This window comes from Phlebotomus argentipes, unplaced genomic scaffold, assembly GCF_947086385.1.
Source record: "Phlebotomus argentipes unplaced genomic scaffold, Phlebotomus argentipes genome assembly scaffold_4, whole genome shotgun sequence".
NCBI classification, from domain to species: Eukaryota; Metazoa; Arthropoda; class Insecta; order Diptera; family Psychodidae; genus Phlebotomus; species Phlebotomus argentipes.
In genome coordinates, this window is record NW_026776174.1 from 5,442,483 (window position 1) to 5,455,567 (window position 13,085).

At 43.8% G+C, this 13,085-nt stretch overlaps 2 protein-coding genes across 7 annotated transcripts; one reads left to right on the plus strand and one right to left on the minus strand.

Moving 5' to 3' along the window:
* Positions 1-62: 62 nt before the first annotated feature.
* Positions 63-4,531, minus strand: LOC132258953 (rho GTPase-activating protein 21-like). 4 transcript variants are annotated; one of them, XM_059756518.1, is made up of 5 exons: positions 4,433-4,531; positions 1,921-2,020; positions 923-1,846; positions 523-773; positions 63-460 (listed from the first exon to the last, which is right to left on the minus strand). In XM_059756518.1, exons 2-5 carry the CDS (start codon positions 1,999-2,001, stop codon positions 160-162), a joined length of 1,557 nt encoding a protein of 518 aa, XP_059612501.1. In that variant the 5' UTR covers positions 2,002-2,020; positions 4,433-4,531; the 3' UTR covers positions 63-159. The 4 variants fall into 4 exon arrangements, with proteins under 4 accessions (XP_059612501.1, XP_059612502.1, XP_059612504.1 ...); XM_059756519.1 differs by lacking the exon at positions 4,433-4,531 and adding an exon at positions 2,737-2,850; XM_059756521.1 differs by lacking the exon at positions 4,433-4,531 and adding an exon at positions 2,372-2,442.
* LOC132258952 (carboxypeptidase D) lies at positions 2,456-12,424 on the plus strand. Of its 3 annotated transcripts, XM_059756515.1 has the most exons (7): positions 2,456-3,048; positions 4,264-4,499; positions 5,984-6,311; positions 6,366-6,511; positions 7,014-7,105; positions 8,757-11,534; positions 11,795-12,424. In XM_059756515.1, the coding sequence occupies exons 1-7, from the start codon at positions 2,581-2,583 to the stop codon at positions 11,908-11,910; spliced, it is 4,164 nt and encodes a 1,387-aa protein (XP_059612498.1). In that variant the 5' UTR covers positions 2,456-2,580; the 3' UTR covers positions 11,911-12,424. The 3 variants fall into 3 exon arrangements, with proteins under 3 accessions (XP_059612498.1, XP_059612500.1, XP_059612499.1); XM_059756517.1 differs by lacking the exons at positions 8,757-11,534; positions 11,795-12,424 and adding an exon at positions 7,604-8,090; XM_059756516.1 differs by lacking the exons at positions 8,757-11,534; positions 11,795-12,424 and adding an exon at positions 7,405-8,089.
* The last annotated feature ends 661 nt before the right edge of the window (positions 12,425-13,085 follow it).

Sequence of the window (13,085 nt, forward strand, 5' to 3'; positions counted from 1 at the left end):
TAGTGATAAATGTTATCAGCAGCGTGGGTAAGATACAGAATGAAAAGCCCAGGAAAGTCTCTGTGTGTATGTGGTGATAAAACCATCCACACATCGCTAATGTAATTGAAACATAGTGCTATGTACAAGTTAATTCTTACATCGTTTTCCCAACCCAACTCAACTCAGCACACAGACTGTCTTGCTGCGCTCTCTCTTCACCTTCTTCCCGGCGGCATTTGGAGTCCTCTTCTGCGGACTCACAACAATTGACTGAGCCTCGGCAAACCGGGGCGCTTCGGCACCAAACAACTCCTCGAAATTGTCAATCATCAATTCAGTGACTTTGGCCTGCAATCCCATGCAATTCAGCAGATCGATTGTGCTGGACTTCTTCTCGCAGTTGGTGAACAAGCACGGCGCGAACACCAGACCCAGATTCGATGACTTCATCAAGTTGCGGTCGCTCAAATCCGCCACTCTGCAATTAATTACAACCATCAATTGATCTATTTCAGAAGACTGCTCTAATTAAACACTCACTCTCTCAAGTGCTTCATTAAGTAGGACAGCGTGTCGAAGGCGATGTCGTCCAGGTCCAAAATTAGAATCTTGAGGCGGTCCAGGAAATCTTCCTCAATCAGAGACTCGTTCTTGTCGATGGGAAAGTGACGCTCAAAAGTCTCCTCGCTGATTAAATGCTCTTTCAGGGTGAAGAAGAAGTTCTTGAGAAGACCAGCGAGCAAAGCAGGTTCACTCAGTTTCTCCAGAATGTCAAAATTGCCCTTTTGGGTCTGAAAGAAAAGCAAAAAGATCAAAGTTTAAGCTTCAGAATATATTAAATGAACTTCAATCAAGCTTTTATATGATTGATATAATATCAATACAAATTTAAATTTAAATTGATTGTTAGGAATAGTTTTTGTTCTTGTCACAAACTCACCTCTTTTGTGACTCTTCTGATGTCCATTTGGGATGGCGATGATCTGTAGATTCCCTCTGTCTTCAGCAGATCCTGCTTCGTCAGCGTCCCAATGCACGACACCACGAACTTGGGAATCTTCGTTCCCGGCGCCTTCGGGACATTTTCCAGCGTCGCTGGCACTGTATGCTGACTGAAGGTCTTCTGCAGCTTCTTCTTGATGGTCTGCCTGAGGCTCTGATGGCGCTTAATCTTGGCATTCGAAGTGGACTTCTCCATATCCGACGTATCACTGCCGTCATCGATCTCGATGAAGTACAGACTCGGATGGGCGGAATAAGTGTTGCGCTGCGGTGGCGAGAGCTTCGGCACCGACGAGTTCCGCTTAATCACATCGAATTGAAAGCCCGCCAAGTGCGGAAATTCACTGGGCGAATAGAGACTCTTTACGGACTTCCGGGCGGGATTGGATTCACGCTTCACGACTGCGGTTTCTCCGGCTGGGGCTTGCTCGGGTGTGCTCTGAGGCACTTGCATCTCCTTCACGCTGTTTCGCCAGCTGCTCGAGTATGTGGACGACGTGTCGGATGTTCGGCAAATGCTGCGTGTTCTCGTATACACTGGCGAATAGCGTTTTCTTATCTCCGGTGATGTCGGTGATGTCACATTCGTGGCCTCTTTTCCATCCTCTATCTTTTCCTGATTCTCAAGCTTCTCCTCGTGCTCCTCTTGCTGTGTTCTCTGCTCCAGACGCGCCTTGATCTCCACCAGCAAGTCCCGCTTCTGCTGATGCAGACTCACCGGCTTCTGGAAGCGAAAGCTGGCGTTGCGCTTGATCTCCTTGGGCTGTTCGTGTGCGATGTCTACAATGTCACCAAAACTGCGACTGCGGCGCTTGTTTTCCACCTCTGAGGGCTTCTTCTGTAACACTGCTCGGCTGAGGAGCTGAGAAAGAGGGGCGTTGTTTGCAGGTGTCGATAAGAAATCGTGCGTTGTAACAAAGAATTCTCTATTTTTACCTGGTGATCCGTCAATCCCCGCTGAAAGAGACTCCGCTTGATATCAGCCAGCGACTGTGGCTGCTCCTCGTCATCGAGCATTTTGGAGCTTCACACCAACCTGCCGAGAGTAGAATTGAACTGTGAATTGATTTTCTCAGTCAGTGTTGACACAGCGTGAGAAATGGTGCTTTCTTGTGGTCAATGTGGCTTCGCTGTTTGAGTGTGTACATTTTTTCAGATTAAATTCATACCATCAACACCCGAGTCAACAATAGATAAGAAAGAGTGCTGAAGTATTGCTCATAGGGCCTCGCGGGAAAAGTGCCACCACGATCGATTAATTTAGAGCACCTGAGCACTCACATTCTGATTTCATTGGCTGTCGCGGGACAGCGCAAACAGAGATAAGAGCTCGCGAAGCTCAACAATTCAATGGGGAAATGCATTCTCGCGTGGTCACGACCGTTACCCAGTGTTCAAAAACTCGTCGAATATGTGCCTGTGCTATCTGCCACGCGACGCGCTGGTGTCGCACAGTGGAGCGAAAGTGTTGGCGATGCGCGAGACGTCAAGATTTTCTTATTTGCGTGCTGTGAATGGAAGGGTGATCATCCCCCGCAATTATCCAGCAGCCCATCGTGTCCCGGGGCTCGAAGACAGTGCAGAAAGTGAAAAGAAATGGGGTTCAGTCGCTTGAGTGCGTTCAATTTCGCGCTGTGCACGTCACTGTGGGTGCTGTGCTGCCATGGCTTCACGGAAAGGCAGGGCTTCGCCCTGGAGAACGAGAAATTCCTCGCGGAACCACACTACCACACCACCAGCGAGCTGGAGGACCTGTTCGCGCGACTGCAGAAGGAGTTCCCCACGATGGCGAGGGTGCACTCGATCGGGAAATCCGCCCGCGGTCGAGAGCTCACTGTGCTCGAGATTAACAAGAACGTACGCAAGAGATCACTGCTGACACCGATGTTTAAGTATGTCGCCAACATGCACGGAGACGAGACCGTCGGACGACAGCTGCTAATCTACTTGGCCGAGTACTTGCTCACCAACTACGGCCTCGTGCCGGAAGTGACGCAGCTCGTGGACAGCACGGACATCTTTCTCATGCCCTCGCTCAATCCTGACGGCTTCGAGTTTTCCAAGGTAAGCGCGATTCCGCCACCTGCTGCCCCCCAAAACAGTCTCCATCAGCGCAAAGTGCGCCCCGATGGGAAAATTGCCCCCCTGATGGGCATCCTAAGCGCCTCCCGCCCACGGTCCGCGCTGCCCACGTCACAGCCTCTCTGTCCTGCCTCGATAACACACACACGCGAAAAATCGATAACGCCTCTGCGACTTTCGGGCACGATAACACGATGAGTCTTTTCGCAAAACAGCCGTGTCGCGGGGTCACTTTTTCCCCTGGGCGCTAACTATCGCCCTCCGGGACAGATGAGGCCCGAAATAGAAGCCCCACTGAGATAAGCGAGCCACAATTTCACGCAAAACGTGAAAATTGTCCGCCAATGGCACTTTTCACAGAGGAGAGCAAAATCTGGAAAACACCAGGGAAAACAAACAGCTGTGCAAATTTGATCCATGTTTTGCTCAAGTTTTGTGAAGAAATTCACTTAGAAATGAAGACGTGAAGATGAATAAGTACGGAAATTCCCTGAAAGAATGAGTGGGAAATGTGAGTGGAAAAAAAACAAAGCAGTTGTAAAGGTCAATTATGGCCATTATGGCGTAAGATACTAAACAAGAAATCAATATTTTGATTGAGATCTTTCATTTACACATCTTGCTAAACAGATGTTAGTTAATTTGAAAATCTTGAAGTTTCAATTTTCACAAAGTCTTAGGGCTGTAATAATGAGTCTATTTTTGTATATGACTTTCTTTGGAGCTTGATGCTCCGCCCACGCAATTGCCACGCCTTCAATTTCACTCCTGTCTGTAATTCACGTGATTCCAAAAATTTCTCCAAGTGTTTTCAAATGAGCAAAAACAGTCTGTTGTAAATTCTCCGGAAAACTATGCAAATTGAATTAGGAATAACAAATTGTGGCCTCTAAAAAGTGTGGAAGTGTTAATTTTTTGTCTGTACTTTATATACTATACAAAGTACATGAATAGCAATTTGATGGATGGAGTCTTGCTTTTGTATTTTTTTGAAATTTGTTGTGATGCTTAGAAAATCGTAAGCGAAAAAACATTTAATGTCTGTGCGACGCGATGCGTCATGAGAGAGTGCACGGATCTGTGTGATGGCAACTTTCACTGATGGAATAATTGCGTCAGCGTGTCTCTAAATATCCTCATGATTTCCCATGGCACCGTGTTTTGCCAGTGCGTCTATATTTAGTGCTGCATTTGCAGGAGGGAAGCTGCGAATCGCCGCAGAACTACGCGGGACGCTACAATGCCGCAGGTGTGGATCTCAATCGAGACTTCCCGGACAGATTCGACTCGTCACTCATGAGGCACTTTCGGGCGATGACACGCCAGCCAGAAACGGTGGCGATGATGACCTGGATCCTCAACTCACCCTTCGTCCTGTCGGCCAATTTGCACGGTGGCGCGGTGGTGGCGAGCTATCCTTATGACAACTCCATGTGAGTATATAATTATCCGAGATTGTGGCACAAGAACGCACGCGGGGAAAAAAGCTGTCACAACTGCACAAAGTGGTCAGCAATTGCACTTTCTAATTTGCGGCACACATCACAATTTTCATTCATTTTCGGAACGGGAGTGGGAGAGGCGAGGAAATGCCTGGGCAGAGAGTGTTGGTGCTATTAATTGCTATGCCGTGTGTCTTTCCCATTTCAATGGGTGCGTAAAATCACTGGCCGATGAATAGAAGAACACTCTCTATAATAATGATTTTTCCGGCTATTGTGTCGATAGAATTCTACACAAAACGCGCGTAGAAATGCAACACGTTCTAACCCGTGATATTGACTGCGGGAATGTGTGAATATTGTAAGTGTAGAGCGAGAGCAACACACCTCAAAATCCCAGCAGAATGATTATGAGTGTGGTGTGACGAAGAGAGTCGCGAGGAATACAGATCTTCGAAAACTTGTTTTATTACATAATACCTGTCTCTTAACATCCACAGAGAGACAACACACAGGTTGGAATAGTGCGAGAGGGGGAGAAAGTATCACTTCTAGAGTCAATCGCACGTTGTGGCTCTTGGCAAAATTGTCCGGTCGCCTTTTACTCTCCCAGAAGGGAGACACATTCCATGCACTCATGAGCTTTGGATGAAGACATTCATAAGTAATGCACTGACTTTCAGTGTTATGGGAAAACTCGTTGACCCAGTCTCGATTTTCCATCTCGCTCGCGCTGTTGCTTCAGCGTGAAAATTGGTGTGATTAAAATAACACTCCCCCAAGTGAGATGAGTCATTTTTTAAGCATGAATCTCAATTCACGGCACGTGTAGCATGCACGTTGCTTAGCTTGTGCTGCTGGACTTTTGTCGGACATTTGGGAATGTGACAGAGACGATTTAGAGCTGACTTGAAGTGAAGATAAACGATTTAGTTCAAAGATTTTCATTAAAGTTCATTTTGCAAACATCTTTTGCTGAGAAGAGTTGTAAATTTTAAAGAGAGTGTTTGCAACAAGCTTGGAACTTTAAAAAAAAATCCTCTTAACTCTGATTTAATGTGACCTATTTTCTACAAACATCTCGATTTTTGAATACACATTGTGAAATTTAATCCAAATGTTTTCTCAGCTCTTGAGAAGATTGATGACATTTTACAAGAGCTTTCACACAATCTAAATATCCACACTTCATACTCGCGATGTCCTTTTCACGTTTTGAGCTTTGACCAAGTTAAAAATTTCTGTCTTGACATGCGGAAAGAAGAATGCAAAATTGCTGATAATTATTGGTGGAATGTTAGCAACAATGCTAGCAAATATTATGATTTTTCAATGCTTCTTTTAACCTTGTCGACTCGACGCCTTTTGTGATGATGTCACTCTGTCGCGCCATCGCGGAATGGGTGTGTGAATGCACAATGCTAGAAAGGCTCTTGAGTGTGTAATTATTTCAATTCACTGCTTTTCTCTTTCAGCAATCAACACGAGTGCTGTTCTGAGAGTTTGACACCTGATGATGGGGTCTTCAAGCTACTGGCGCACACTTATGCGTCCAATCATCCCGTGATGAAGACTGGTCTGGATTGCAATGAAACTTTCCCGGGCGGCGTGACGAATGGTGCGTTCTGGTACGAACTGAATGGTGGCATGCAGGACTTTAACTACGTCTTCTCCAACTGCTTTGATGTCACGCTGGAGCTGTCCTGCTGCAAGTTCCCGAAGGCCAACAAATTGGCCGGCGAGTGGGCGAAGAACAAGCGCAGTCTGCTGGAGTACATGAAGCTCGTGCATATGGGTGTCAAGGTGAGTGAAAGGCAGACGCATGTGGGCTCTGATTGACAGTGTGTTCTCAATCAGGGCATCGTGAAAGACACCAACGGGTATCCGATCAAGAATGCTGAGATTATCGTCGAGGGAATGAAGCCCATCAAGACGACCGAGCGCGGAGAATATTGGCGTCTGTTGAAACCGGGCGCGTATGGAGTTCAAGCTGTGGCTTTTGGGTGAGTTGGTTGCTCATTATGCCATTTTGCAAGATTGTTCGTTCAATTAGAAATTGAGCTAAACTTTAGTTGAACAGTAGCAAAAGGTTTGCACTGAAAAATTTTATGCGTGCCAATGTGACAAATTAAGGCTAAATTCTCTCAAGCTTAGCCAAGACGACAAATTCATCTTCAAGATCAACAAAGTCATAAAGAACGTTAATAAGAATTAACAGAACGCGGAAGAACTGTTGATTGTTCACTAGCGAAAGTTACTGTCAGTTTTTTTCTAAAGTAATTCGTTACTTTAATATAACTTAAGCTCGCACGCAATCTGAAGCTCCGCTCATCCTTTAGTTCCTTCCAATTCTGAATTTCAGTAGCCAATGGAATTTGCTCTGCTTTTGCCTAAAGTTAAGCCATTGAACTTGGACAATCTTGCGTAGAATTTTCTAGGCCAGTGATTTCTATTGTCTCCAGTATATGAATTCATGGTAATAATTCTTCATGTGTATTTTTGTAGCTATGAACCCAGTGCCGTGCAGGAAGTTCTTGTTACCAATGCCAGTGCTGCGAGAGTTGATTTTAATTTGAAACCATCTGATAATGTTGAAGGTACAATAGTTGTGCATTAGAAAGCGATGTTTTCTGCACTTTTTGGTTTTGGTTCACATTTTATTTTGCACTTTTGTCTCGCAATTTTAGTTTCTTCCTTTTTCTATAAGGTTTTTTTTTGTACTTTTACTTTAGTTAAAAAACATTTTTGCACCAGTGAGATCTTTATTTGCTGAGTCTGTTTCTATTTACACTTTTGCTTAGGCTTTTTGTGTCGTTTTTATTTAGCTTTTTGTGTCACTGTTTTGGTTTAATATTTCAATTGAGTGATTTTAAATTTGCATTACTTACATTTTCAGGTTGGATTGAGAAGTAAAATTAGTCATTAAATAGTACCTAAAAACATACTGATGATCAAAATTCCATGAACAAATCAAGTTTTGAGTATTTTTTGGTTGTGGCTCAAGTTGAATTGATTTCCTTTAGAGCACTATGAAAATACAATTTCTAGTCATCATTTTTGGATCTGTAAATTTTGTTAATAACTTTGCTTTATAGTTGATTTTTTTTAGGAAGAGCGACAATAGTTTATATTCTTGAGTTTTCTGTGATTATTTTCATGGCGAAAGGAAAAGAGGATTTATTTAGTACGGAAATGTGCAGCAATTTGTGACATATAGAAAAGAAAGTAATGTTGTAAAATTGGTAGATTTGTGAATGGGAAAAAAAATCTAAAGCTTATGTTATACAAAAAGAAAATAATCATGTCTATTATAAATGTAGAATTTCTGTCATTACTAATAATATCAATTGGTGAAGAAATGCACAGATTCTGGTGATTGTTAATCTCTTTATCAATACATATTGTCTAACATACAAAATGATGTGTATAATTTTAAAAAGAACTATATAGTTGTATCAAAAGTGAAATTTATGTATGTTTTAACGGAAAAGCACTACAATATATATCCTTAAAATACATATTGAAAATGATAAAAAGGACACAAAAATCAATGAAAGGAATAAAGCAATTGCAAACTTTCTGTAAATATCTTTTTTATCACATAAGCTTTAGTTTATTGTTTCGTTATCCGTATTAACTTTTTATTTCACCCTATTATTTTGCACTTTCCGGTCGAGATAAAGAGTCAATTAAGAAGTTATGCATTCTTAAGCGTTCTTTATCAGCAGCTATTTCCTATTGAGATGCAATTAATCTGGCGAAAGAATGCGAGAAAGTGGGTGTCTAACTTCTTAATTGATTCAATTTGTGTGATCGTTTCACCTCTGGTCAAAGTTCTGAGAAGAGGTTTCTGTGAGGAATGTGAAATATTTGGGAAGTTGTGGTTCTTTTGGCTGACTGACTCTGCTCTGGATTCTGGTGTGTGGAAAAGGAGTGAAAGAAAACACAAATCATGTTGAGAGTTTATGAGCGAAATAACAAATGTTTAGTGCTTGTTTTGTGGTTTATTGACCAAAGAATGATGGGGTTTGTAAATGAAACACAATATTTTATCCTAGTTTTAAGTTGCACTTTACAGTGGCAATTAATCAAAAGAGGCACATGAATTGTTTATAATTTTTCTTCAATACCCTGTTTAAAATCCCTCCGAATTGCATGACATTCATGTGCTTTTTGCGACTAGCGACCACTAAAGTATTTCATGGAAATTGAGGGAAATTATTATTGATCTTTCGTCCATCTTTGCAGGTTCTTATCGTCATTTGGTGACAATTAGAGAGAAGCCTAGCAAAGATGGTTTTCTACTGGACGCTGAGTTCAGGCATCATGGTTATCAAGACATGACGGCGGTTCTGCAAGAGCTCAATAGCACATATCCAAACATCACGAATCTTTACAGCATTGGAAAGACTGTGGAAGGACGAGAATTGTGGGTACTGGAAATCACTCAACATCCAGGAATTCATACGCCGGGAATTCCAGAGTTCAAGTACATTGCAAATATGCATGGAAATGAGGTTGTTGGGCGCGAACTGTTGCTATTGCTGGCGCAATATCTGTGCGAGAACTACGGCAGCAGCGAGAGGATCACGAAGATGATTGATGGCACGAGAATTCATCTGATGCCTAGCATGAATCCGGATGGATATGAGATTGCCAGGGACAATAATTGGATGAAGCATGGCCGAGAGAATGCTCACGACGTGGATCTGAACCGGAACTTTCCGGATCAGTATGGAACGAATAAGTTGAATACGAAGCAAGAGCCAGAAACGGCCGCTGTGATGAAATGGTCACTTTCCACGCCTTTCGTTCTCTCAGCAAATCTCCACGGAGGCTCACTGGTGGCCAATTATCCCTATGACGACACTCCGAAGGACTTTGTGGCCGGCAGCGACAGGAGAACGCAGCAGAATCCCACGGAGGAGAACGAGCTGTTCAAGTATCTCGCCCGGACATATTCCAATGCGCACACGACAATGCACAACGCCCAGTCGTGCATCGACTTTCTGTCTGAACACTTCCCGGAGGGCATAACGAATGGCGCGGCGTGGTACAGTGTGACCGGCGGCATGCAGGATTGGTCGTACTTGAAAGGTGGCGCCATGGAGTTGACCCTGGAGGTGAGCTGCAAGAAATTCCCACCCAGCGCGGAACTGCAGAGCTTCTGGGAGCAGAATAGAGAGGCATTGCTCACGTATATCGAGCAGGTTCATATTGGCATTCACGGATTTATTCGCAGCAGCATTGGGCATCCGGTGGCCGGCGCCCGGATCTACGTGAACAGGATCCAGCACAACACGCTGAGCGCCAAGGATGGCGATTACTGGCGCCTGCTGCTACCCGGACGGTACAATATCACAATTGAGGCGGACGGATTTGAGGCGATAGTCGAGGAGGTTGAAGTTCCTTTGAATGGTTCGGCGCGGAAGGACTTTGTGCTGATGCGAGATGATCCTCAGCACTGGTCATCGGCGTATGACTATCGGATAATTGAGAATGTGGTGAAGACGAGGTATCACGCCGATGCGGAGATTAACGATGAGTTTCAGAAGCTCGAGGCGGCCAATTTCAAGATTGCCAGCCTCGATGCTGGAGACAATGAGGTCAGCATGCAGTACCACACGCTCAAAGTGACGGGCGACATTGGATCACCGGAGGAGAAGAAGCTCCACATCCTCATCTTGTCGTCTCTATTCAACTCAGCGCCTATCGGACGGGAAATGGTGCTGAATTTGGCCAGACATGTGGTCGGAGGATATGCCATTGGTGAGCCACTGATTGAGAGGCTGATGAACAACACAGTTCTGCATTTTGTGCCCATCATGGAGCATTTCAGCGATGTCTACAATCAGTTCTACAATGACGCTGCAATCTGTGATCCAACTCTGAAGGAGGAGTTGGCGGACAAGCTGTTGAGTCCTGAGACGGACAAGAAGCGTGACATGCTGATAAAGATGCTGCAGGATGAAAAATTCGATTTGGCAGTGACTTTCACGTCAGGCGGAAGCGAGTTATATTACCCCAGAATGAAAGATCAGTTGCCAATTTACGCTCAAATGGCACAACGAGTGGACACAGTCAGCAGAAAGGTGGTAAATGTTGGGTGCTCTTCAACAGCAGCCCGGAAACATCAACTGGAAGTGTCTGAGAGACTGACAAATCTCCTTTACAATTACTACGACGTGCCCTTGATGACACTCCAAGTTTCCTGCTGCAAAATGCCAGAGAACATTGCCAGCGTGTGGAGGAATAATCTGGAGCGCATGGTGAATTTCCTCCATCTCACAGACACTGGTGTGATGGGATATGTGAAGGACATCGAAGGCAAAGAGCTCAGGGAAGCAATGGTGAAAGTGCAAGGAATGGATCTGACGCACAAAGTCACGGCGAATCTTGCCTTCTTCCGTCTCATTCTGCCTCCCGGAGATTACAAACTGGAAATCTATTGCGAGGCTCACGGCAAAACCACAATTCCAGTGACTGTTCGCAATGATGTGCTGAATCTGGGCGACATCAAGCTTAATGTCGCGGACAAGAGTCAGCAGAATGAGGAGAAATCTGGAGAGATTTCGGGATTCATCCTCGATGCCCTTAATCATCCCATCTCAAATGCCAAAGTGACTGTGAACACTCTACATTCCTTCACGGACTCTGTGGGCGGATATAAGATCCTAGGTGCTCCTGTTGGTGATGTCAAGGTGACTGTGGACGCTCCTGGACACTTGAGGGACTCTCGAGTGGTGCACGTGCAAGCATTCCACCCCACGAAGAATGTCATCTTCAGGCTGGACAAGGATGAGCGTGTCCTCGGGATGCCGAGGATGGTGTTCATCCTGTTGGCGGGATCTCTGTGCGTTGCAGCGGTTGCTTGCGGGGCTTTCTGCATCACAGCGTGGCAGAATAGGCGAAACAACTACCAGAACTACTCTTTCTCCCTCTTGCGGACCAACAATTCGAAAAAGCTCTTCGAGGACGACGATGAGGATAATGACGAAACGGAGCTCTTCAGATCCCCGATCAAGAGTGAGTTGAAGTCATCACTTAATTAAAATGAAGAAGATTAATTTAATGTGCAAATGTCGCAAAAGCATGTTTGAATTCAAAGTTTTTATAGTTTTTCAGCTAAATTACATTACGTAAACTCAATCCACGTTAAAACTATTGAAATCTTCTAAATGCATTTGCGACATTTGTTCATAAAACTGACTGCAAAGAAGTCAGGTACATTTCTTGCTTTCCTTGCTGAGAGATCGCATCCTAATCGCTCTCTTGTCCTTGTGCAGAAGGCGTGAAGATGCAGCCGTACTACGATGATGAGAGAGACCCGATCACAGACACAGATGATGGAAGCGAGGATGAGATTGTGATGCTGAACACAGCTAGTGAGTACCGTGACTGATCATGATCGACGATGCGCACCCTTGAATCTTAATTTATTGCGGAACGAGGAGAAGTTGAGCGGCGCTGTAATTTAATTCGTACCACGTAAGCTAGGAAAATATTCCCTCTTTATCACTATAGGTCTGACCACGAGTTTGTGATTTTTTCAAATGTAATATTTTATGTTATTAATTTAATACGTAGTATTTTAACTATAGTTGCTATTTGTCAATTGTTGTCTATACTGAAGATTTTTTTATACCGTAAATGAGAGAGAATTTATTTGTTAACAATTTGGGTAGTGCTTAAGAGTGTACTTAAGGATATTTTCCAGTTAACATTGTGCAAGAAGAGAAAGTTACACATTGACAGTTTATTGGGTAGATGAGTGAGAGAGCAAAGGAGAAGCGTTGTAGGCCAATGGCAATTAGTGCGTGGTTAATGAGTTTGCGAAGGAACCAAAACAGAGCAGAGACAAATTATGATTTTTCCTGGGACAAAATGCTGTCGTCTGTGATGTAAATTGTGCAAAATGAAAAAGATAAAATAGCTATTTTCTCCCCTAAGTACAGTGAAATAGGGAAACCCCGTGAAGAAAAGTGAGGTTGAAGATGAAACAAAGTAGAAAAAAAATCGGCAGCAATTTTACCATCATATCAAAGATTGTGTGAAAAGAGAAGTTAAAAAAAATTACAAAAAAAACCCTGCATTTAACATTCCACCCAAATATTCCCGAAATTCTAAAAGACATTTACCACAGAGGCAAAGTTATTTTTACGAAAGAAGAGCAACTCTAATTTTTACAGTGAGATGAGAGAATATCTTGTAATGGTTGAGAAGTTGTAGAACCTGCGAGTGAGATGATTAATAAAGTTTTTCTTTTTACACTTTGTCACTTTTGCAGTGGTCGAATGGCCTGAAGTGGCACGAAACCGGACTGCACCGGATTCGCTTGATTAGAATTTCTTATATGCGTTGGAAAATTGAAAATCCTCTGCGGTGCGTATTTATAGAATTTTTTAATTATAGAATTGGGTTCATCGGCCGTTTTGTCTCTGTCTGCCTCAATATTGCTGTATGGCTTCGAGTGCGAGGAGGAAAAAAAAAAGTGGCGACAAATTCTCGATGGAAACTGGAGATGCGAAGACCGTGTGCGTTGCAATTTTAAAGTCTTCATTCTACTGGCGAATTTTT